Raw genomic sequence first — 24,831 nt, 5'->3', positions numbered from 1 at the left:
GTTAATAGCATTATAAAAGTTGTTAACCGTTATACGAAAATTGTAAAAATTTTCAAAAAAAATTGTTTTCGGTCGCCGGACAATTGTTGAATTTTCTGAAAAACCTGTTGTTAATTACTATACTGAAATTGTTAATAGCGTCACAAGAGTTGTTAACCGTTATACTGAAGTTGTAAAATTTTTTAAAAAATTGTTTCCGGCCACCGAAACTTGTTGAATTTCTCAGAAAAGCTGTTGTTAATTGCTATATTGAAGTTGTTAATAGTGTCACAAGAGTTGTTAACCGTTATATTGAAGTTGTAAAAATTTTCAAAAAAATTGTTTCCGGCCACCGAAACTTGTTGAATTTCTCAGAAAAGCTGTTGTTAACTGTTATATTGAAGTTGTTAATAGCGTCACAAGAGTTGTTCACCATTATATTAAAGTTGTAAAAATTTTCAAACAAATTGTTTCTGGCCACTGAAACTTGTTGAATTTATCAGAAAATCTGTTGTTAACTGCTATACTGAAGTTGTTAATAGCCTCACAAAAGTTGTTAACCGTTATACTGAAGTTGTAAAAATTTTCAAATAAATTGTTTCCGGCCACCGGAGCTTCTTGAGTTTCTCAAAAAACCTGTTATTAATTGCTATACTGAAGTTGTTAATAGCGTTACAAAAGTTGTTAACTGTTATATTGAAGTTGTAAAATTTTTTTAAAAAATTATTTCCAGTCGCCGGAGCTTGTTGACTTTCTCAGAAAACCTATTGTTAATTGTTATACTGAAATTGTTAATAGCATTACAAAAATTATTAACCGTTATACTGAAGTTGTAAAAATTTTAAAAAAAATTATTTCTGACCGCCGGAGCTCCGGCGACCGGCCGGCTAGTAGGAGCCTTTGGTATTTTAAAAACAATAAATAAATGAGGGGCAGTTTGGTCTTTTCATTGCATAAGATAATGCCAATTTGGTCTCATATGACCAAAATGGGATTTTGCAAGTTGAGCGGACGTTCTGGTCATTCCTAAGTTAACATGCCATTTTTCTGTCTTTTTCCCTTAGAACTATGTATATGTTAAGTTGCTTATATTTATTATGTCAAGTTTTTCAATCATATACGTCTACGTTCGTGTGTCTATCTTTGAAATATCATTATATACTCCATTCAGTTCATAATATGAGAAGTTGGTTAACTTTTCTTACATATTAAAAAATAAAAGTTTAGTCATTAAATCTGTCCTAAAATGATAAAATTTTTCTATTTTACCCCTAAATAATGATAAAGTTGCATTTAATGTTGTACTTTTATCTTCTCTCATTTTTTTTCCTTATATTTAATAAGAATAAAAGTAAAAAAAATCAAATTAGTTATCCTTGACAACAACGTCTTATTTTTGAACCATTTTCAGTCCAATATCTTATATTATGGATAGACTTCCCATGGAGTGGTTGAGATATGTTTGTTTATTTATTTCTTGTGTTTTGAACTAAAGCAGGGCCGGTACGAGGTATGCTTGATGTTTCTTCACATCCTCATTTAACATATTATAATTTTAAAATTCTAATTTATGAGCATCACTTTGATTTATTGATGTGACATTTTCATATTTATCATTTTCATTTTTAATTATGGTTGTTGAACTTGGGCCCCTTATATTAATCTGGTCATTCACTCGTTCAATTGAATTCTTCCACTTCATAATTATTTATCAATTAAAGAAATTGGTTCTGAATTATCGCTTTTTAACCCTTGATTGTTAATTTGGGCAGTGAACATGATTTTATGTAAATTTCTAAATAGAAAAATAACATAATTTTTTTTTCTGAATAATTTATGCGTGTTGAATTTTTAATTGCGGCATACTTTGTTTGCCAATTATTTCTGAATGCTGAATTTTGGTGACCTTTTGTTTTGGGCCTGATAAGAATCTTGCTAATTAAATTAAAACTACAGATGGTATCACTTTTTGAGATTTGACGACTCATTGAATCCTATTCTCATACAAATTATTTGAAATTTAGGCTGTCCATAATATTTTATTGAAGAGTATACATTTTATTATAATTTATTATTAAAGTTTTGATATTTTTATTCTGCCAACCACAATAAGACTTACCCACTAAGCAAGGTTGATTGTCCCCATATTACATTTGGGCTAAAACCCATATGTTCAAATCTTTTTCATTAGTGATAGGCTTCGTAGTTCAACCCACGTCATGAACTTTTTTTTTGGAATTTTTTTTAAGCATGAAATTGAGTTTTTACTTTTTAACTTTTTTTGATATGAAATATGACAAGGTGTGTGGTTCATGCAAAAAAAAAAAAAAAATCTGTTTCTTGGTGATAAAAAAAAATCTTTCGAATTAGAGTTCCCATTGACCAGTTGACTATAACAAACGATTTTATTACTTTAGTGTGGTAAAATTTTTGGAGGCGCGACCTATCAGTATTTATAAGCACGTTTATATAAGTCGAGATAAATTTTTTTTCATATTTATCTCATACCACCTCCAGTTCTAAATAGAAGAAATTTAAGTAAATTAAGAAAATAAGTTAAATTAATTATTTGTAATAAGTAGGTATTATCTTTTCTAAATATCTTTACTAATCAAATTTATTTGCTGGAACTATCAGTATTAAAAGAACTATCTTAGAAAAAAAGAATAAATCTGAGAGGCAAAGTGGATTGAGGTATTATATTTAGAATAAAAATAGAAGTCAAATAAAATCTTATATTAAGAATTGGAAGTAGTATTTCATAAATTACTATCTCCGGTCCTAATTATAAGAGCTAGTTGATTAATTTGAGGAGATTAAAGAAATAAGTTGAGTTAGTTATTTGTCTTAAATATGTGTTGTCTTTCTTAAAATATCCTTGCTAATCAAGTGTATTGATTAGAACTATCATTATTAGAATGACTACTTTGAAAAAAAATGTATAAATATGAGAGACAAAATGAATTGAAGTCTTATATTTAGGACTAAAATAAAAATCAAATATGGTCTTATATTGAGAACCGGAGGAAGTATAATTGAAAAACTGTTTATAAGATGACCTTAGCTTGCACAAGCAGGATATTTTTGTACGCTGATGCATCAATGGAAACTTTGTCATATAAGATGCGCATGCATGGGTGATACTTTTATTTTTACATCTTAACCCCTTAATTTAAATTTAATTTAAAAAGTTTTCAGATTCCAACCCTGAAAAGAAACATAAGGACACATCAAATATCACCAGAGCTGGTAAAGTGGAAAATAAAAGTTTCATGCGGAAGTATGGATAAGTATAAAAGTAAAAAAAAAAAAAAAATCAAATTACTTATCCTTGACAACAACGTCTTATTTTTGAACCATTTTCAGTCCAAAATCTTACATTGTGGACCAGGCTCCTCATGGAGCAGTTGAGATATGTTTATTTGTTTATTTCTTGTGTTTTGACGTGAAGCTGTGCCCGTGCAAACTATGCTTGATGTTTCTTTACATCCTCATTCAACATATTATAATTTTAAAATTTTAAGTGATTTATTGATGGGACATTTTCATATTTATCATTATCATTTTTAATTATGGTTGTTGAACTTGGGCCCCTTGTATTAATTTTCTCATTCACTCGTTCAATTGAATTCTTACACCTCATAAGTATTTATCTATTAAAAAAATTGGTTCTGAATTATCGCTTTTTAGCCCTTGATTGTTAATTTAGGCAGTGCACATGATTTTATGTAAATTTCTAAATAAAAAATAATATAATTTTTTCCTGAATAATTTATGCGTGTTGAATTTTTAATTGCAGCATACTTTGTTTGCCAATTATTTCTGGATGTTGAATTTTGATACTCTTCCGATCTTAAATGTAAGATCTATTTTATAGTACAAATTATACTATAAAATAGGTTCTATATTTCGGATCGGAAGAGGAACATTTTGTTTGGGCTTGATAAGAATCTTGTTAATTAAATTAAAGCTATTGATGGTATCACTTTTTGAGATTTTTTTGAGACCTTGAAATCACTTTTTGAGATTTGATAACTCATTGAATCCTATTCTCATACAAATTATTTGAAACTTAGGCTATTGTACTTTGTTATTAAAGTTTTGATATTTTTATTCTGCCAACCACAATCAGACTTACCCACCAAGCAAGGTTGATTGTCCCCATGTTACCCTTTGGCTAAAATCCATATGTTCAAATCTTTTTCATTAGTGTTTGGCCAAAAAAAAATCTTTTTCATTAGTGATATGAAATATGACAAGGTGTGTGGGTTATAAAACAATAGAAAAACATTTTTTGGTGATAAATTTTTTTTTTTGTATTAGAGTTCCCATTGACCATTTGACTTTATTACTTTAGTGTGGTAAAATTTTTGGAGCTACGATCTATAAGCATTTATAAGCACCTTTATGTTTGTTGAGGTAAAATTCTTTTCATATTTATCTCAAACCACCTCCAGTTGTAAATATAATAGCCAGTTGATTAGTTTGAATAAATTACAGAAATAAGTTAAGTTAGTTATTTGTAATAAATATGTATTGTTTTTCTTAAAATATTTTTATTAATAAAATTTATTAGCTATAACTATCATTATTAGAAGGACTATATTGAAAAAAAATGAATAAATATGAGAGATAAAGTGAATTGGGTTTTACATATATGACTAAAATAAAAGTCAAATGAGATCTTATATTAAGAACCGAATATAGTATTTCATAAATTATAATTTAGTTTGCACATGCAGAATATTTCTGTATAGTGATGCATCAATGGAAACTTTGTGATATTAGATGCGCATGCATGGGTGATACTTTTATTTTTACATCTTAACCCCTTAATTTGAATTTAATTTAAGAGGCTTTAAGATTCCAACCCTTGAAAGAAACATAAGGACACATCAAACATCACCAGGGCTGGTAAAGTGAGTTTCATGCAGAAGTATAAATAAGTACATCTGTGGAACCTAATGCTTTGACTTTTAAATCAAAAAGGAGGGACCCTTTATGTATAAATATAATTTCCCATCCAACCTGTACTTGCACTACAAAAAAGTTAAAAATGCTTGGGGAGATCGACCAGTCTGGTACGTCCACAAGAACCGTTGTGTCCAGCGAATATCTACTACGGTCAAGGTTGGCAGCGAGTGACCGCAGTGAGAAGCATTGAGATTTGGGCATTCCACCAACACTTCAACCCGACATTCTCTGCTATCCCGCTGAACCAGAGATAGAGATTATAGGGTATGGGTAATGGCGACTCCAAGGTGCCTTCTCCGGAAGGTAATAACAATAAGGGCTCGCGGCGTGCTCGCTTCAAAGAACGTCTTCATTTAGGCTGCCACTTCCGTCACGATCGCCGTCGCAGGAATGGCAACGGCTCCTCTGGTTCCTCCCCCTCTTCTGCTCTCAAACATATCTCCGCTGATGACTTCGCCGGAATCGCTCTCCTCACTCTCATCAAGGTGTGTTTTCCTGCTCTATTTACCTCCAGTTATAATTCCCCGGGGTTTTACGCTGGGTGATTGTGAAATTGCTTATTAGTTAAGGTCGGTTACATGTATGTAAAACTCCTTTTAATTTAGTTGTCACGTGTTTTTCTTTTTCCCCTTTTATTTCTTACATTCCATTCGTACAGCTTTCTCAAAAGGAACTTCTTGTTCAGAGCCATTTCCCCCCCTTGAAATTGTAAAATGTAATCGCTATCGGTACTTCTAAATTGAGCACTATCGTGATATATATTCTATTCTTGCATCATGATGCCAGTACAGTTAAGAATGAAGATTTATTTATTATCTTTTAAATTCATTGTTACAATTTCCTCAAAGGATTTTTTTGCCCTTTCTTGTTTCCATGAAAATGATATATTTTTACCTTTGCAGGTAAGCGTAGAGAATCCTGCAGTGATATATGTTAGATGGCCGTATTATGATACTGCAATTTAAGTAGCGTTCAAATTCTATATATCTCATCCATTATCTAAGTGTAACCACTTTAGTTCCATTTCCTTGCGTTTCGTGCGTCAATATCAGTGGTCCTCACTTCTTAGGTCGTAACAAACGATTTTTTCCATCCTTTTCTTTCTGCTTTTGTTATGTGATAGTGAAATTTAAGCCGAAAAGGTTTTTCTTTGCCTTTAGCTTATTTTTCTGTTGGCCTATTGGGACACACATATATTTTGTTATTTTGATTATTTTTTAGGACAACATACATGAGTTTTATTTAAAAATGGTAAAATGTGAATCTTCTGATTTTAGGCGGAGATGCAGTTCAAGGATAAGTGGATTGCTTGCGTATCTCTTGGAGAGCAGGCTTTCCGTACAAAGACTTCAGATCAGTTAAGTACTGGAAAAGCCTATTGGGCTTGCTATGATCATTTTAACTGTATCATGATTCATTATGTGAAATGTCGATATTCTATTCAACTTTAATTGCATGAGGATAATATGTGGATTTTTTTTTTTTGCTTGATATATTTGTATTTTTGGTGTAGCCTATAAGGTTCTGCTGCTTGAGTATAAATAAGCACATCTTTAATGTAGAACTTTCTTTACCTGTGTTTAGCTTTTGACAGTACACATATTTTTGGAACCCATGTTAGCTACAAAATTTTCCCTCTAAAGTCATTACTGTATGATTAGTTAATGTAATAGCGTGTTATATTTGCTTGTACATGGCAATCCGGTATGTCTGTGCATGTCTTCAGTTAATGCTAACATATTTGAGGGTTTACTTGCAATATTTTAGTTGTCAGCATTAGAAACTTTTCCTTTCGTTGTTTTTTCATGTATTCATTTTGTGCTATTGGTGGTGCAGAACAGACAAGCCGGTTTGGAACTCTGTGAGTACTCTACTCTCTATCATATGTTGTGAGTGTCTGTGAGTGCGAGAACATGCGTTAAATATTTGTTACTCAAATTCATTTGCCCTATCTCATGAGGTGTTGATCCTGATTCCTGTCGACTCCATAGAGTATAGTTGATCAGATAAGTGCTTCCTGATCAACATGACTTCTATGTTCTCTCACAGGAAAAGAAGCTTCTTCTGGAAAAGAATGGACCTCATGTTGCTAAGATTTCTGTATTTGAGGTGTGCAGTCAGACCCTCTGACCTACTTATTTTAATTTGCAATACCTTAGAATAAACTTATCTAATTTAATTTTGCTAGACTTGAACAAATGAAATTCGAAATCCTATGTCACACTTGTATGCTTGGTGTATGTTTCTACTTCATTTTGAAGATCAAGGGATTTGGAAATATGTTTTTACAAAATGGAAAGATAATTGTGGCATAGATTCTACTTACTGACATTTTGAATCTGGTTTTATGATTGACTGCTTCTTAGTAACTCCTTGCGCATATCAGTGTATATAATTTTGAATTATTATTTTCTTATGTAGACCAACAGACTAAGAAGCAATACTCTTGTTGGATACCGTGAGATTGATCTGCTTGAATTTCTGACCCAGGTGAGGAATATTTAAGGTTGACATACCTTACTTTGAACTTATAAAAACTTTAATTAATATTTATGACTGACTATTTGACTGGTTTTTCTTCCAAGCAAAAACTCCATTCCTTTTGGTGTTCACTACTCTCATTCTGTGAATGGAAGTTTTTGTAAAGTAAGGGTTTTCTTCCAAGAAAGTTTCGTCCAAAGAGAAAAGATTTTTTTTTAATGGTCTGAGATCAGAGCCTGTACCCTTTTGGGGAGCTATATTACCCAACAAACATGTTCTTGGTGGCTTTATGACCAAGTTTGTTACTGTTGTGGATGTGATCATAAGTGGTGCACTCAAAGAATTTCGTAGGATCGGTAAATACCAGGGAAGTTTGAGGGTGATTGTTGAGAAGGGAAGCACAAGGGGTCTGAAAATTGAATTCCTTTGAGTGAATTCTATTGATGACATAGATCGAGGTTAAAACAACTTCACTATGGTATCTTTAGGCAGATTCTTGGTGAACAAATATAAGAGAAGCTACCTCAACGTTATGCCTACTTTTCCTCCGAGCTATTTCATTATGTTGGGAGGTAGGAATGTTGGGATTTTGATGGCGAAGACCTGAGTGGCCAGTTGAGTGTTTGTTTATGCGTGAGACTTTTCACTGCCTCCTCAATAATTGCCTCTGATAACTTCACTCATAGAGATCAAATGGAAACCTTTGCCCTGTCATCTCTTGGGAGGTCTACGCCCCATAGGTGCTATATGCTCGGGACTGTTCCTTGACCTCTAGGTCCTGGCATACTGCTGCCCATATCTCTCCCTCGGATTGTTGGGTAGCAGACTAGGTGGAGCATGGCTTTGGATAAATGAATAATTCTTATTTTCAGTTTTTGATTATTTTAAACATAGCTATTGAAATAGTTCATTTATTGGCTTCTTTTGTTTATATTATGGTGATCCAGGATTCTGATTCTGACATTGAGGTATTCAACTTATTAGATCCATCAATGCCAGGCAAAGTGGTTGGCAACATTTCTCTATCCTGTTCCGTAGAGGTATACATTAAAGAATATATACCATGTTTTTGTTTCAATATAATGGGGATTGATAACAATTATGAGAAAAATCTAACAGGACCCAGTTGAAACAGAGAAGGGCTTTGTCAGACGCATTTTATCTACAGTGGTAAGTTAGGTTTTCTTCTGTTTTCTGATGAATTGTCACTGGTACAAGTTTGACTGTAAGCCGTATGAGGATATATGAAAAAATGATGACAAGAAAAAATCTGATTGCTTTCTTGCACAAGGACATTGGTATTAAACTGACTTTGAAATGAGACTTATTTGTGAGACTATATACCCAAGCTTTTGTAAACATAGCTATTAAAGATTAAAGAATGATTCCATGTTATTTAAAGTTATTTCTTCCAACATCCCTTTATCATATTCTCTCTATCAGGGTGCTCTTAGAACTTGAAAGGAAATTGATACAAGCTGAATAAATTAAATATAAAAAGTATGTGAGCCAGTGAAAATGCTGTATAACATTTATGTTAGGTTTTTTAGAACAGTTTATCATTGTCTGTTATTAACCTAAAAAGTAATATTCTGTGCAGGACTGTAATGGAGATGGCGTGCTTTCGTTTTCTGAATTTTCTGACCTAATTGATGCCTTTGGCAATGAAACAGCATCTATCAAGGTTCACGCCTGAGCAAACATTTCCCAAATTATCTTATGTGACTTTTCAGTTTATGAAGCCTATCCATACTGAGTATCTTTTAAGTTTGTTTGTACACCTAAGTTTGGATTTTCTGATTAGATAATTTCATTTCTTTTTAGTTTATGTGGTCATATAAATAATAGAAAAGAACAACATTTTGAACATTAAAACCTTGAATTAATGTATAGAAATTTGGTTTCTTGATTGTATCTAATTTAAAATCTTCATTACAGTATATCTTGTTTTGTAATTATAATGTAATCTTTAATTTTTCTTTTCTTTCTTTCTCTGTTTTTTGTTTTTTTTGTTTTTTATTTGGTTGCGTGTGGATGTGTGTATGTATGTTTAAATCTGAGCACAACAATTTTCTTTGCAATAGAAAGAAGAAATTTTCAAGGCAGCTGACAGAAATGGGGATGGCATGGTTAGCATGGATGAATTGGCTGACCTCCTTGCTTCTCAACAAGAAAAGTAATCGCTAATCTGATTCTGCAAGTTTTATTTTGTATATCATGTTGTATTCTTTTGCCATCATTTTTTAGGTTCAATGGCTTAAAATTATGAATTCTTTTGAAGGTGTCATAATTATTTTTATTTCATTGTGTCATTCCTTTGCATCTTGTGAGGAACACTAGGATTGGGAGTTCTGCTGTTTATGCACGTTTCATTGTTTATGTCACTTACTGAAACACAATTAAACAATCACAACAAACAGGTATATCTCTATTGCAAATTGGTGTCTCGGGTTGCAGATGTATTGAATACTGGTTATCATTTTTATTTGCATCCATTTATGGATACCATATGTCTTTCTATTTTATTTTTGTGTATATATGATATGTTCCAAAGGAGAGTGCAGTTGGCTCTTTATTCTGTTTATGTATGTGTGTGTGTATGTTTCTGCAGCTTTTCTTTCTAGATTTGACAATAATAACCTTTCTCTTGACTGAAAACGTCAGAATCTGTTTCGATTTTTCTCTATATTGGAACTCAATTTTTTAGAAGATTTGTCAATGCCCATGTTTGAACTGTAGTCGATGACCAAGAGTGGATGGGAGTCTTCTCATTATGTTGATTCTCTCTTTATGTATGTTTCATTTGATTATAATTCATTAATCTGCTGATTTCTGGTATTGCAGGGAAACATTATTGAATTGCTGCCCTGTTTGTGGTGAGGTTCTTCAGGTTGCTGACAAGCTGAACGCAATAGTCCATTTAACTCTCTGTTTTGACGAAGGCACTGGAAACCAGGTGATGACTGGAGGATTCTTGACAGATAAAGAGGCATCATATGGGTAAATTTCTGAACATGATGCTAACTAATCTGGCAGTATGGTAGGGCATGGACAGTGTTAACCTTTTCAATTTTGTACTGTCAATTTACAGTTACTGTGCATGATATACATGGTTTAAATTTGATTCAGAATATGGTGAAATGATAAGATTACTTATTTATTTAGGTGGCTCTTTAAACTGAGTGAATGGACCCATTTTTCATCCTATGATGTTGGTATACGCTCCGGATCAAGTGCTTCCCACATTTTGGTATGCATTGTTGCTCATTCTTTTTCTTGACAGTCTACTGACTTGTGTACAATAAATGTAGAACGTCAATGTTTTTCGAGTCATGTCAAGAAATAGAGATCCATTTAAGGATCTTGCTTCTTTGTTTTGCTAATAATTGATTTTCTTTTAAAAGACATCATAATTAGCCGGTTTTCAATATGATTTACTGATATGTCCATCTTTGCACCCCTTGCATGCTATTCTCTTCCTATGTCATTCTTACCTTACGCTAGATATTGTTGGTGAGAAGTTGAACAATCATTGTGACCACTGTTTTTTGAATCCTATATGTATCTCTTGGTTGGAATTTAATGATTTACAACTATATTAAGCACTTTCATGCTATATCATATGTCATGTATACATGCGATGCTGTTCATTTAAGTCTTAAGGCTCAGAATTCCCTATCCACTTGCGTTATCCATCTTGGCATCAGGTATATGACCGGAAGACTAAAAGGCTTGTTGAAGAATTAATTGACAAAAAGATTGTTTTGTCAATGAGAGCTATTTATCAGTCAAAAGTAGGTCTTGGCCTAATAAATGTAGGTATGGGCTCATTTCTCTTTGTTATTCTGACAAGAATTCTGTACTGATATTAGCAACTTCACCAGTCACCACTGTCTTTTGGGGCTTACGATTGGCAGATCTCGCAGACCTTTCTGGAGTTAGATTTAGTGCATTATCGGTACATTAGAAAGAGCAAACATATGATTACTTGGAAAAAAAAAAATATTGGTCATAATGTGCTTAGGTCACTGATTTGAAGCATGGCACTTTGACCCATTCAATCAAATGTGCATAAGTCTTTTCCTTGTGTTGAGACACTTATCTTTTATAATGCCTTAAGATGGTGAATTTCTTATTTGAAGGGGTGAAGGAAATCCTACAAAGCATTTCTGAAAGCCAGGGAAACAAGATGAACTCGCCTGAATCTGCAGCAGATATACCTAAATTTATTGAACTTTTCAAGGTATGAACTGCTCTGTGGTTGGGGACTTCTGATTCTTGCTTATTCATGGGAACGGGGGAACTAAGCTCAAAGCCACGACCCATAGTGCTGTTGCTCCTGAATTTTACTTAGGCACACAAAATCACACACACACACACACATGCTCAATTGCGAATATAAATTGTGTATTAATGCTTTTCCCATATCTTCTACTTTATTTTCTTCTTCTGTGATAATATGTTAACCTTAGACCTTTTTCTCCCTGACTTTATATGCTGGGGTTGCTTACGTATCTGGACTTTTGTGCATGAAATTACAAATTTCTTATAAATTATGTGACTATTTCGTTGTAGGATCAAATCAATATGGCTGAAGTCAAGGATCCATTGGATAAGTTTAAGGTGGGCTTATACTTTCGAAAGAGCTTAAGTTATGTTTTGATGACACGCAATTGTACCTGGATATACCCTTGGGTGTTCTGAACCCTCAATGAAAATTTGAAGATCTTATCAGATACTAAGGATTCTGATAGGACCCTCTAATATATTAAGAATGAGTATGAACAGTGGGCAACAAATGTCTGTGTGTGTGTGTGTGTATTATAAAATTGTAAATTATAAAATAAGTATACACATTATAAATATCTTACATCTCATAATTATTTTAAATTATTTATTTATTTTTTAAAGGATAAAATATTTATCAGCTTTTTAAAATTATATTCTTACTTCTTATAATTTCACATTCTATTTTTATATCAATTATATTATTGTTGAAATATGATATATGATTTTGTTATTATTTGTATCTTTATTATTTAGAATAACTAGTACATGATTAAAATTTGTCAATTTAATCACGACTTATTCAATTATAATTCGACCATTGAACCTTCAACCAAAGTTTCACCTAGTTCAATGGTTGGTCTGGTTTTTAACACCGTGAAAATTTGTAAAACTAGAGCTGGCTTCATGCAAAGCCTCACTGTTCACAACTTGTGGATAGGTGCAACTTCCTACAACTTCGATAGATATACTGATATTGATTTTCGAATATTTAAATGGCAAATGCAAACTATTTTTGGATTTGCGATAGTAGTATTGATTTTCTTTGAAGATTCACATCTTTCATTTCTGTGGGCAGACATTCAATGAATTTTTCATAAGAGAGTTAAAGCCTGGTTCAAGACCAATTGATTCCTTTGAACGTGATGATGTTGCTGTATGTGCTGCTGATTGTCGTCTGATGGCATTTAAATCAGTTGATGAGAGTTTAAGATTTTGGATTAAGGTAATTTTTCTCCTCTCTTGCTACATGGAATGCTTCCATTCTTGAAAAAATGATTTATTTTTGGTATCAAAATTTTAACATTTGGAAATCTGCAAATAATGGATTTTTACTAGTTGACACATGAATTTTGTGATATAAGATGGTTTTCAGCCAATTTCTGTGACCTATATCTATTCTAATAGTGCCCATTAGCACCGGCTTGACATTCCTGCGGGTTAGGGCAGGGGTGTGGGAAGGAAGAAATTTGTGAGGAATGTGATCATTATCTGGAGTTTGTTCATGCCCTTGCTCTCTGTCTTTGCACGAAAACATGTAACAACTGTAATAGATCAAAGTATTTGGCTGCTCAATCAATGTCTTATGTGTAAACATCCTCTGGCTAATTGTAACTAAAGTTGTGTCTGGTGCTTTTACTTTTGAATATCCTTCTTTTCTTCTTTTTAATTCAAAGATTTTTTATGCATATGAGATATAAAACTTGTTCAATTATTGAAATTTGGGCCCCGTTGTGATGGTGGAAATTAGATTCCCTGGATATTTAGGGATACATGGCTCTTTGTTCTTTCCGCGTTGATTATGGAGGTCAACGAAGTAATTTTTCAATTATCTTTCATTACTTCTAGGGTCGAAAGTTTTCAGTTCAAGGCCTTTTGGGGAAGGAAATTTCTTCTAGTGCTTTTGTTGATGGAACAATTGTGATATTTCGTCTAGCACCACAGGTACTACTGGTTGTTTGTTTAAATTTTATTCTGTTTCTGTTATAGTTTCCTAGGATTTTGACTTTAACACCTATATCTTTCAGGATTATCACCGATTCCATTTGCCAGTATCAGGAAAAATCGAGCAATTTGTAGATATCCCTGGATGCTTATATACAGTATGGGACAATCACTTAACGAAGACAAATTTTATATATACCGTTACATGTTTTTTTGTTGCTCTAATTCTTTGTATTAGCGCTCATTCACAATTTATTTTTCACTCTGCCCTCCTTTGAATAGGTCAATCCCATTGCTGTCAATAGCAAGTACTGCAATGTCTTCACAGAGAATAAGCGTGTTGTTTCAATAATTTCAACTGTAGATTTTGGAAAGGTTTGTCGTTGCAATAAATCTGTATTCCCAAGTGCACATATCTGAAATGATTGATGATTGTAGAACGAGGGACAACAATTATCAACTTCAGCTTGCTTTCTGATTGGAAATTTTCTGTTATTCATTTAAGCATTTAGTCCATTTCTCGTTATTTATTCTTGTAATTTTTCTGTTGTGCTTTTGATGATTTGTCAAGTTCCTAAAATGCTTATGGTGAACTACCGCTCTTTATGCACATTACTACTTTCTCCCCGAAATGTATTTGACCATTAATACATTCATATTCGTAATTCTATGATCTGGATTTAGGTGGCATTTGTTGCAATAGGAGCTACAATGGTTGGTAGCATCACTTTTACCAAAAAGAGAGGTGATCATGTCAAGAAGGGAGATGAGGTAACCAAGATAGAGATTGATTTTTGTTTATTCATCTCTTGTTTCCATTGCTTATTGACATTTCATTTGCTTAAATTACAGTTTGGATATTTTTCATTTGGTGGAAGCACTGTAATCTGTGTCTTTGAAAAGGTTGGTGTTATTATTAGCGTTACTGCTAATAGTTCTTTATTGTTCATCAAATTTTGAATTTCTTATTGCAGAAAATAATCCTGGCTCCTGATTCTTTATTATCCATGAAAAAATTTGTGCACAGAACTAATCTATTTTACTTAAATTTTATAAAGATTCTCGTAACTTATTTGGTCTTATATTTGAATTGCACGTGTCATTATTTAGCTGATATAAATGATTTCTATCTAAGAAGAAGAACCAATGACAAACGTCAATTATTAAGGCCATATTTTCCTCCAGTCCTGTTGCAGCATGTTCTTGTTATTTGATGTAACTAAAACCGTTTTACTCATGAAAACCTACAAAATAAGCCATATTATTCATAACTTGTTAATAGCACGGTTTGATATAGATTTTATTATAGATACATACATACATATATATATCTATATTCATTAAACAAATTTTATTTCGATGCCTGGTTCTTATTTCTTGTCTGATCCATTCAGCTCCTTGTATTAGTAAGTGGGGGAAGAGCAGTGGATTCTTGATCTTAAGTGCGTTTTACTGTTAGAGACTAAAGAATTTGGATACAGTGACAGAGCACAGACACTATGACATGACGATATCTACAGTGCCACGGATTATTTGAAGTGTCCTGCCATATTAGACTTGAGGATCTTGACACATTTCAAACACAGGCAGCTGTTTTGTTTAAAACGAAATGTCGATGCCTCAAGAAACGTATAAATTTCGTGAAACTAATCTATCACATGCTTCTCTTTCGATTCTATTACCAATGGGACAAAAAAGTCATTACTGCAGGGCACCAGTTTTCTGTTCTGATTGATTTAATATGGAAATGGTGTTCCGTTCCAACAATTTTTTTTTGGGTGCAATCAGTAATCTTTTGCCTAAGTTGTTAGCTTTCTGTAGAGATCGATAATTTCTTGAGTTAATTTTTGGAAAATGCATGTAATGAAATCTCTCTCACTCTCTCTCTCTTCCTTTTCTCTTTGGTCTGCAGAATTCAATAGTGATTGATGAAGACCTCCTAGCGAACAGCGCCAGATCACTTGAGACCTTGGTTCGTGTAGGAATGAGGTTGGGCGTATCCACAAGGGGATCTCCAGTTACCTAACTACGGGGAAGTTTGGTCTTCTCTGTACAGTTGACAACTTTGTTCAAGATACCAGTGTAAAACTGAAGGTGTTTGTCCAAGTTGTGCTCATTTTTAAAACCCATTCAGACTTAGTTTATAGCTGGCTACTTTTTTGGGTTAATCTGTTTGGGAAAAAGTGGGTTCTCTATGGTTTTTGTAATTTGGTTTGTGCTGCTTGTAGCTTAAATTCATGATCAAGAAATAAGCGAGCTACACTTGCAGTTGTATATGGACAAGCTCGGGGTAACTAGTGTGCAAGCTTACTCGAGTGTATTTAGTTTCATGTTGGAAACTAACAAAATATGAAAGTAAGTGTGTTCTGAACTGTCAACAAGAAGTTGCTCTAGTGCTAGTGTCATCTGCTATGTTTGGATAAAATTACAGGTTTGAGTTTAGCGTTGACATGTTTCTTTCTATGCATGTGTTTAAACATATCAAATGTTAATTAAAAAAGCCTCACTCTTAGCATGTCTACAACCACATGGTACTACAGTTTTACCATGATAAATTGGCAAGCCTTGAAACATTTTACCAAACACAGAACATCACTTGTAATATTTGACAAACTTATGTTTATAAATATAATGGAAGATGATTCATATTTATGTAAATTTAAAGATGACCAATTTCTCCCTTTGAGAACCTATTCAAGAAAAGGAAAGAAAGGAAAAAATATTATTAAATAATATTTTAATCATATTTAGTGTAATATTTTATATATTAAAAGTAACTGTAAATATATTTAGATTTACATTAAACATTATAAGTAAAGTTTATTTGAAAAATTGAAGTGCTAAATTTTATAATTTTGTACTACGTTATAATAGTAGATTTTGCCGAACTTCTTGAAAATTGTGGTTGAGATGATGGCGGATTTCGGGAGAACAAAATATGGGGGATAGCATGAAAGATGATGAACAGTGTCACACAATCTTCTTTATCAACACCATTTTTTAAAGAAATTAGAAAGTCTTATGTACAGGAAATATTAAAATTAAAAATTAAAAAAATTTTAAAATAATTTATGTTAATTTTAATTTTTTGGTAAAGAAAAGTTTAGGTGAGTTGGTACTAGGGCCAGGGCATGCCTCAAAAGCGCTTATAGAGGTACTTACAGAAAAGTTTATGTTAATTTTAATTTAAAATATGAAATATCAACTCAACTGAAAAAAAATATTATTGGAGTTTCTCGATAAAAAAAAGATTACGGTAAAGATTCGGATTATGTTGGACTTAAAATGTGGGCCCAGATGACCATGGGCTTTCAAACCCATTTGTTAGCAGTACTATGAAGTATTGTTGGCCCTCTTGCAAAAAAAAAAAATTACCCCAAACCCTATCCCGACATCTATTAATAAAAACAATGAAACCCTCAATTCTCGTCTTCTTCACTCCTTAGCGGCGGGCGGGGCTTAGGGCTGATCGACATCATGGTAATCACCTCCTCCTTCTTCGCCTTCTTCTCGCTTGTCTTCTCCCTATTCCCATTTACCTGCCTCAGAGGTCCCGCAGTATTTCTATATCCTTCATGCTTCCGTGAGTTTTCAAGAACTCTATGAACTGATCTGAATTTCTACTTGGAATCTTTGATTACCTTGTTTCTTTGTTTGTCACAGTTCTTTTCGTTTTCCTTTGTTGTTTGTGGGAATATATCATTCCGCAAGATTGAAGTTGTTATTTGCGCCATTTCCTCTGTTTACATCAATTAGTATATGATTTCTTTTATTTTGTTCAGTTTCTTTTCAGTTTTGTTGATTGGAGGCGTGATATAGTTTCTTCTATAGTCTGTCAACGCTGGGTTTCTTTTCATTGGAATCGATACTTGCGTTCTTATGCTCTTGTTTAGGTCAATATTTTTACTTAAGACATTTTTTTTCTGGAGTAATTTGTGAAATGTGTCATTTTGATATCCTTTATTGGGAAGTGTGACAATTCTGCTGCCGTCCTGTAGGTGAACGTTCCAAAGACCAAGAAGACCTACTGCAAGAATAAGGACTGCAGGAAGCACACCCTGCACAAGGTCACGCAATATAAGAAGGGTAAGGATAGTCTTGCGGCTCAGGGAAAGCGCCGTTATGACCGTAAACAATCGGGCTATGGTGGACAGACAAAGCCTGTGTTCCACAAAAAGGTAGGCTGTCATCATGTTTCTATCAACAACTAATCTTTGAAGCTTTTGGTCATGTTATTGGGAGCTGGTTGTTAATTTCTTGTGGTCAATTACTTTTGTTTGAGTAGGCTAAAACCACTAAGAAGATTGTCTTGAGGCTGCAATGCCAGAGTTGCAAACATGTATCCCAACATCCTATTAAGGTTGGTATATCAATCATGATATGTTTCACACGTTATATTTCCCTGGCATATTGTATATCACTGATTGATAATTCATTTGTTCTCTGCAGAGGTGCAAGCACTTTGAGATTGGTGGGGATAAGAAGGGGAAGGGAACTTCTCTGTTCTAGGTTCAGAAGTAGGATTTATAGCGTCAGTGTTGTCGTTGTACTTTGTACGGTTTTTATTTCGGATGTTCAAAACGCTTGGAATATTTTGTTTCTCTATGGATATCTATCTGATAGCTTTAAGCTATTCATGAAAAATTGCTCGTTACTATTGCTAATATTAGTTTATTGCTCTCAGGTCATTTATATCTTGTTAAATAATTTTGTTCTCTCTTTCCATTATTCAGAGTTACGAGTACCTTTTGGATTTCTGTTTTTCGAGCTAGAGTGAATCATCAAAGTTCTCGGACAGAATCGTTATTCCTTAAGTGATATTACATTTCAAATGTTCTTCAATTAATGTTATCTTTTGTTTCTAAGTTGGAACCAGTTTGGTTGATATCGAAGCCCTTCAATTAAACAGCGGTGTTCCCCCTCTCTGCTTTTATTCTGGAGTTACGTTTTGGATTTCTGTTTTTCGTGGTGGAGTGAACCTACAAAATCCTTGAACAGAAGAATCGTTAGTCTTCAACATAACTGATATTACATCGGGAAAGCCAATGTTTTTCAATTAATGTCATCTCCCTTTATTTCGAAGTTGGGACCAGTTTGGTTGATATTGAAGCTAATGATGTTCAATAGTAACCCTTCGAAAGCTGGATACAGCCACCTAATGAGGGACGAATTTTGTAAATTAATTAGTGTTCTAAAACTACTGTACATGGCTCTTGTACGGCACAGTAAATGTAATTCGACTGGCCAAATGAAACATCAATTCTTCTGTTTAAACAGGACGTGCGTGAAGGGTACTTTCTTGTGCGCTTCCGAGGACAGTTTTTAAAGGGGTTTGGGGACTATTCTCCGGTCCATGATTCAAGTTTGACATGTTTTTCGGCAATGAAGGGTTTATATTTTAGAGAGTAATCATTACTTGCCACTAATCCAGAGTGTCATGTTTTTGCACTTAATCCTATTTCAAGTTTTAAAACGCTATGGCTATTCAACGATAATTACTTCCTGGGTTCGGTTGTGCATAGGCTCCCATGTAAGCATTCCGTTCGAGCCTTGACAGTGTAGCTTCTCCTTGCATGCCCTCTCTTGTGTATTGCTGCCACAGCACTTGTTCCTCCACTAGCAACCCCTGTTTCTTCTCCATCTCTGACATTTGCACATAAGATGGAGGTGCCACACCCAGCGAAGCTGCAAATGGATCTGTACTTGCTGGCCCAAAATCAGTAGAACCTCCGGATGTTGGTGGTGCCGGCAATGCCAACAATGCTGGCCTTCCGGCCGACCCAAGTGCCATACTGCTTGAGCTCCCGCTGACTATGAACCCCGGTCCCTGCATGGCTGCATTTACTTCTGCTTGCTTATACATGCCGTCCAACAAGAGTGTATCAAATCCACCTCCCAGTTCAGGCTTCTGGTTTGGCAGGTTGCTGGTTGATTGCACCAATGCTGTTTCCCAATCTGCTTCTTCATCAAAAGCATGCCATGGAAGAGCTTGGGTGGCACTCGCGGTTCCTGGTGCAGCACCATCAAACAAGGCCAAGGCAAGCTTATCCCCTTGTTCCTCTGTGGTAGGCACATCATCTCCTAGATGTAACAAGTCAGCTTCTTTTTGTTCTTCCTCTTTAGGCTTTTCTTTGATTGGTTCTTCAATGACTTCTTCAACCTTTGGTTCCTCCACTGGTGGTGGTAGTGCTTTTGTTGTATTCACGTCCTCTTCTAATTCTTCAACCTTAGCTTCTTCTTCTTCATTCTTCTCTTCTGCATTAGAAGCCTTGCCTTGTGCTGCAGCTGATTTCTCTTTGATATATTCCTCCATGACCTCCAGCTGCTTTGAATTGATCTTCTCAATTTGTGGGTACTCAGAAGACCTTGCAATGCCTATACTCTTGCACCAGCAATAGAACAAGTCTAGCTCATCAAATTGCTTCCCAACACGGCAGAAAATGTCATAAACTTTAATGCAGTCTTGCATCTGCAAGTCTTCAAACCTGTCCAGTAAGGTACTGAGTATTTCTGTTACCTCACTGTATATCTGGAAGCTGTCCTTCACAATGGGGTATAGAGACACTATCACAATTCTATGTGTTTTTGCTGCTCCTGTTAAATTTAAATGAACATGAGATTTCTTCTAGTTGGATTACAGTAATATGTATAATCACAATTCCATGTGTTGTTGCTGCTCCTGTTAAATTTAAATGGACATGAGATTTCTTCTAGTAGTATTACAGTAAGATGTATATATGGTCAAGTGAATCTTAACTGTAACCGGAAATTTGTGATAACTAATCTGAATTAAAGTGCTTTGATGGATAATTCATGGAGAAATAAATCTAAATTAATTCTTGGTTAAAAAAATAGAGGGTTTTGATGAGTACTAACCTGTGGGACGACAAGCTAAAAAGCGCTCAAGCAGCAACTGCAAATGCTGCATCTTTGAAAATATTTGTTCTGTCTTCATGTCCCGTATTGGTGTGGATCTCGTAAATGATTCTTTCTCTTTCTCTTTATCTTTATCTTTATCTTTGTTTTCTTCTTCTTCTTCATCACATCCAAACGTGCTTTTCTTTCCTCGCCGATTCTGCATTTTATACTCAAGCCTCTCATCCAAGTATAGTGCATAAGTGCGAACAAATGCTGAGAAGTCCCATGAGTTTAACGACTTGCCATTGTCACGAAAATCGGACAAGTTGAGAATTCGAGTTCCTCGACGAGTTGAGAAGAAGATCTCTTGCTCATATGCAGGATCACCTTCATAGAGGAGCCTTTGTATGAGGATAAGTGTTTTCATGGCGACTGTCCAGCTTCGAGTTTTGTTGAGGCGTTTGGAGAGTGTGGTGACGCAGGCGCTAATGTAGGTTCGAGAGTAGCAAGTTAAGCTGAGTATTTCTCTAATGTATTTCTCTTCTGCAGGATGCTCGTTGTGCTTTGTTGCCTTCACTATGGCAACTTCAAGGTCTGCAAGTGAGGTACTGCTTCCTACTTTTGCTAGGCTTATGGTTGTTTGATCCTTGACTGCGCCAAGGGCTTTCTTGATCTTGCTTGGAGCCATTTTAAAGGCTAATTGAAGTTCCTGATGTTGATGATCACCTGAAAGTGAAGTTCAGACATGTCTTGTTTTAGATAAAGTCAATCCAATCTAAGGAATAATGAAGATGATATGGTTCATTTAAAGAGCTTTCATGATTCTTAGCATGAACTTCATACCCAATATTTTCTCGGGTTCATATTACAAGTCATTTTAACTACCTCACCAGAATCAAGGAGAGGTGGTTGACTCATCAACTTTGTTTGAAGATGAAACATTTTTTCGACTTTGTTCATATTCAAGAGTAAAGAGAGACACCATATTAGATTTTAAGTCTTCTCGTAGTAAATTGTAATAGGGGTTATAAAAATGGTTCATTAATGACCTACCAAGTGACGTATATTATGGATCAATAATCTCTTATAGAAGGCGCAGAAGGAGTATGGCTATTTTGTTGATTCTTCATAAGTCTATGCTGCTCATGAATTTCATTGAGAAGTCACTTGAATGAACGTAAAAATCCAATGTCTCATGAATAGAAAATACTCCTCCGGTCCTAAATGTAAGACCCTAATACACACTAGTATAAGGGTCTTATATTTAGGACCGGAGGAGTATGTCATTATGGCTCTATAAGGAGATCCTCTTTGATAGAAATATGTCATTAAGGCTCTATGAGGAGATCCTCTTTGATTATTGTGACTCAGTTCTGGAGAGAACATTAATTTGCTCTTTGGTTTTCTGATGATCTTTCTTCTGCTTGGATTGAATCCATGTCCCAAATCAAAAGACGAAAGATATGACAAGGAATAATTGTGAATGCCAAATCCAAATAATGTATATAAATATATAACAAATAAGACAAAAATGGGATCAATTACCTGGTTGATAGTATCAGAGAGGCATAGAAAGAAATGTAAGAGAATTAATTAATGTGTCAAAATCAAAGAGAGATTATGGCAAGTGGTATTGAAATCTGAAGTATGCTGTATTGTTAAAGCAAGAGGTTATGTTAAAGAGGGAAGGGAGAATTAAGGATGTAAGGAACAGAAGAGGAGATAGTTTTTTTTTTTTTTTAATTTTTTAAAAAACTATAGTTTTGTTTTTTCTATCCACTCTTCCTAATTCTTCATTTCTTCCCCTTTCCTCTGTTACGTAGAAGCTTCAATCCTTGCAAGAAGACTATCTCAAAAGGGCCAACCAGTGGCCATGTATTGTCCTTTTTTGTAGCATCAAAATATGCGAATCAAATTAATCAAAATCATCAATTATTACTATTTTGGAAATTGGAAATATGATATTGTTGGTTCTCCTATATTGGTACTTCCATAGTTTTTGTTTACGTTCTTTGACTTTTTCAATCTCAACTTGACCACCTTTGGATTGCATTCCTGATTGGTTAATGCTCAAAATCATCATGAAATTTTCCAGAAATTTAGCCACTTACTCAATACTATCTTTTACAGACGCAATTTTATTTTTTTTTTTTTAAGAAACGCTTTCTCTTTGTATTTAAAATTATCATGCTAGACGTTAAACTTACTATTTCAAACGAAGCAAAAACAAAACGAATGAGTTGCATCTAGTGTTTAATTTAGATCATTTTCAAATTTATAGTATTTTGTACCATATTGTTTTTGTCTTAAACTAGTTTGGACCTGTACTATAATTTATTGTTTTGGGGGGTGGGGGGGGTTCATTTTCTCTGTGTATGTTTGAACTCATAAAAATTTGAATCCCAATTCCAATTATACAATTGCGATAGCAATGAAGGCAATTATTTAGAATTAACCACATATACAGCATATGCCATTTGTATATTAATATCTTGCTATACACATGAATTTGTCATAGTGGATTTTTCCTATAACTTTATTGTGATTCCATTATATTATTGTGTATTTTATTGATTATTTCTAGCATGACAAAATAGGGCCAAATGATTAAATATACCTTTTAAAAATGTTAAATGTAAAATTAGCATGTTGAATTTCAAAATACCAAATTATTACAATTAAAACAATTTGAAATTTTAAAATGTTGCGAAATCACGTCACTATCCTCAAATTTTTTTTCCTATTTTTTTAGAATGCCACATAAGCACCTCTAGTTGGAGGCTTGCTGCCAGAGCTCCAACATCAATGACCCCTTCAGTGGCTAGTCTTTGGCATGTTGTTAGAGTTTTAGTGATTACTCTTGTTTTACTATTGATTATTTTAGTTTAGTTGTTGACTATTTTTATTTTTAGAGTTCTGATGACTACTTTTATTTGATTATTGACTATTTTAGCTTGACTTTTGAGTACTGTTATTTCTAAAGATTTGGTGAATGCCTTGTTTAGGTATTGACTACTTTAGTTTTGTGATTGATTACTTTTGTTACAAACATTTGAAAATATATTAGGAGCTCCACTAGTTACTACTTTTGCGAAACAGAATAGTCAATAAGAAAGTAATAGCTATACAATAGCTATACAAGAGTAATCAATAACAAAAGTAGAGTTCTTAAAACTAGATAAGAGTAGTTACCGGCCAGAATATAGGGACAGTGGCATCATTTTGCAACGTTTGAAAATTTTAAAATATTACATGAGTATAATTTGATACTGTGAATCAATTTAGTATTTAAGGGTTTTGTTGTTGTCATTTTGCTATTGATTTTTCTTTTTCTTTTTCTGCCAGCACGGTGAGAGGAAGAATTAGAGAGAAGAACTAAAATTAGTTATTTCGAATTCAAATCAGTTGCTAAATACTATTTTAAAATTCATGAAATTAACTGAAATCTAAAATGTGGATCAATTGTACTATTCTAAAACAAGCTAATAACTGATAAGCAAACAAAAGTTGTTGAGGTAAACTGAATAATTGGAAGCTCCCAACACAGTATAAATAGCCCACCCAGAATTCTTTGCGACGTCATTAATTGATATATCAATTACCAAATAGTAATTCTTCAAGAATGGCCTCTGGGAAAACCCTCTATCTTGTGCTCTGTCTGATTATCATGTTATCATCAGGTCAGCTTTCTTTTTTTAGTCTTCTTGTTTCATTATTCTTTTTTTTTTTCCTAATTATATATGATCTTCATTAACATAACACTAACTATTTTTTATTTAACGCGACACTTAAGTTATGAAATTATAATTAAAAAAAAAGTCAACCAGTTCTCTTCAAAATGTCTTGTATATCAATATCTAATAATATTCAATATGAAATTTAAGCATACCGTATTGTCCATTGCACATAACTTAGAGAGTGCTGTATTAGAGGAAATGAATGAAATATGAGTATTTAAGAAGAAGCTTTCCTTTTCATATCCAAATAATCAAGTTATTTATTAAGAAAATATATATATATATATTTGTGTGTGTGTGTGTTTGTGTGTGAATAAATATCGTTTTACGATGGACTTATAGATAATAATAGCAACTTATTTTATGTTTTATATATTGCAGGCGAGATGGATGTAGTAGAGGGAATAAAATGCTGTGAGGATCATCACACTCCGAATTGCAAAAATGAAAGTTGCAACACAAGATGCCAAGCAAGTTGCAGAGGAGGAGAATGCAAATTCGGCATTCCTCGCATTATTGTCATTGTTACTGTTAGATTTAGATACTTTGTGCTTTTAATTTCTCTAAATAA

At 33.7% G+C, this 24,831-nt stretch overlaps 3 protein-coding genes across 4 annotated transcripts; 2 read left to right on the top strand and 1 right to left on the bottom strand.

Annotated features, from left to right (window-relative positions):
* Positions 1 to 5,086: 5,086 nt before the first annotated feature.
* Positions 5,087 to 16,090, top strand: LOC114743075 (phosphatidylserine decarboxylase proenzyme 2-like). Of its 2 annotated transcripts, none has more exons than XM_028931277.1 (21): positions 5,087 to 5,438; positions 6,231 to 6,310; positions 6,790 to 6,814; positions 7,003 to 7,062; positions 7,375 to 7,443; positions 8,382 to 8,474; positions 8,554 to 8,604; positions 9,035 to 9,118; positions 9,519 to 9,610; positions 10,279 to 10,434; positions 10,600 to 10,684; positions 11,142 to 11,253; positions 11,577 to 11,677; positions 12,010 to 12,057; positions 12,800 to 12,946; positions 13,570 to 13,665; positions 13,749 to 13,823; positions 13,948 to 14,040; positions 14,350 to 14,436; positions 14,518 to 14,568; positions 15,578 to 16,090. In XM_028931277.1, the coding sequence occupies exons 1-21, from the start codon at positions 5,220 to 5,222 to the stop codon at positions 15,689 to 15,691; spliced, it is 1,938 nt and encodes a 645-aa protein (XP_028787110.1). In that variant the 5' UTR covers positions 5,087 to 5,219; the 3' UTR covers positions 15,692 to 16,090. The 2 variants fall into 2 exon arrangements, with proteins under 2 accessions (XP_028787110.1, XP_028787111.1); XM_028931278.1 differs by having other exon boundaries at positions 5,225 to 5,438; positions 6,795 to 6,814.
* Positions 16,091 to 17,097: 1,007 nt separating this feature from the next.
* On the top strand, positions 17,098 to 18,369 carry LOC114743076 (60S ribosomal protein L44). Its single transcript, XM_028931279.1, has 4 exons — positions 17,098 to 17,145; positions 17,664 to 17,843; positions 17,951 to 18,025; positions 18,115 to 18,369. Exons 1-4 carry the CDS (start codon positions 17,143 to 17,145, stop codon positions 18,172 to 18,174), a joined length of 318 nt encoding a protein of 105 aa, XP_028787112.1. The 5' UTR covers positions 17,098 to 17,142; the 3' UTR covers positions 18,175 to 18,369.
* A 743-nt stretch (positions 18,370 to 19,112) lies between these two features.
* On the bottom strand, positions 19,113 to 21,211 carry LOC114743074 (putative clathrin assembly protein At1g03050). The gene is made up of 2 exons (XM_028931276.1): positions 20,542 to 21,211; positions 19,113 to 20,259 (listed from the first exon to the last, which is right to left on the bottom strand). The coding sequence occupies exons 1-2, from the start codon at positions 21,209 to 21,211 to the stop codon at positions 19,151 to 19,153; spliced, it is 1,779 nt and encodes a 592-aa protein (XP_028787109.1). The 3' UTR covers positions 19,113 to 19,150.
* Positions 21,212 to 24,831: the final 3,620 nt, after the last annotated feature.

The sequence above is a fragment of the Neltuma alba genome, unplaced genomic scaffold, assembly GCF_004799145.2.
Source record: "Neltuma alba isolate B1F8T4 unplaced genomic scaffold, ASM479914v2 tig00003924_pilon, whole genome shotgun sequence".
NCBI lineage: Eukaryota > Viridiplantae > Streptophyta > Magnoliopsida > Fabales > Fabaceae > Neltuma > Neltuma alba.
Note: the sequence above shows the minus strand (reverse complement) of the source record. Positions and strands in the feature narration are given on the sequence as shown.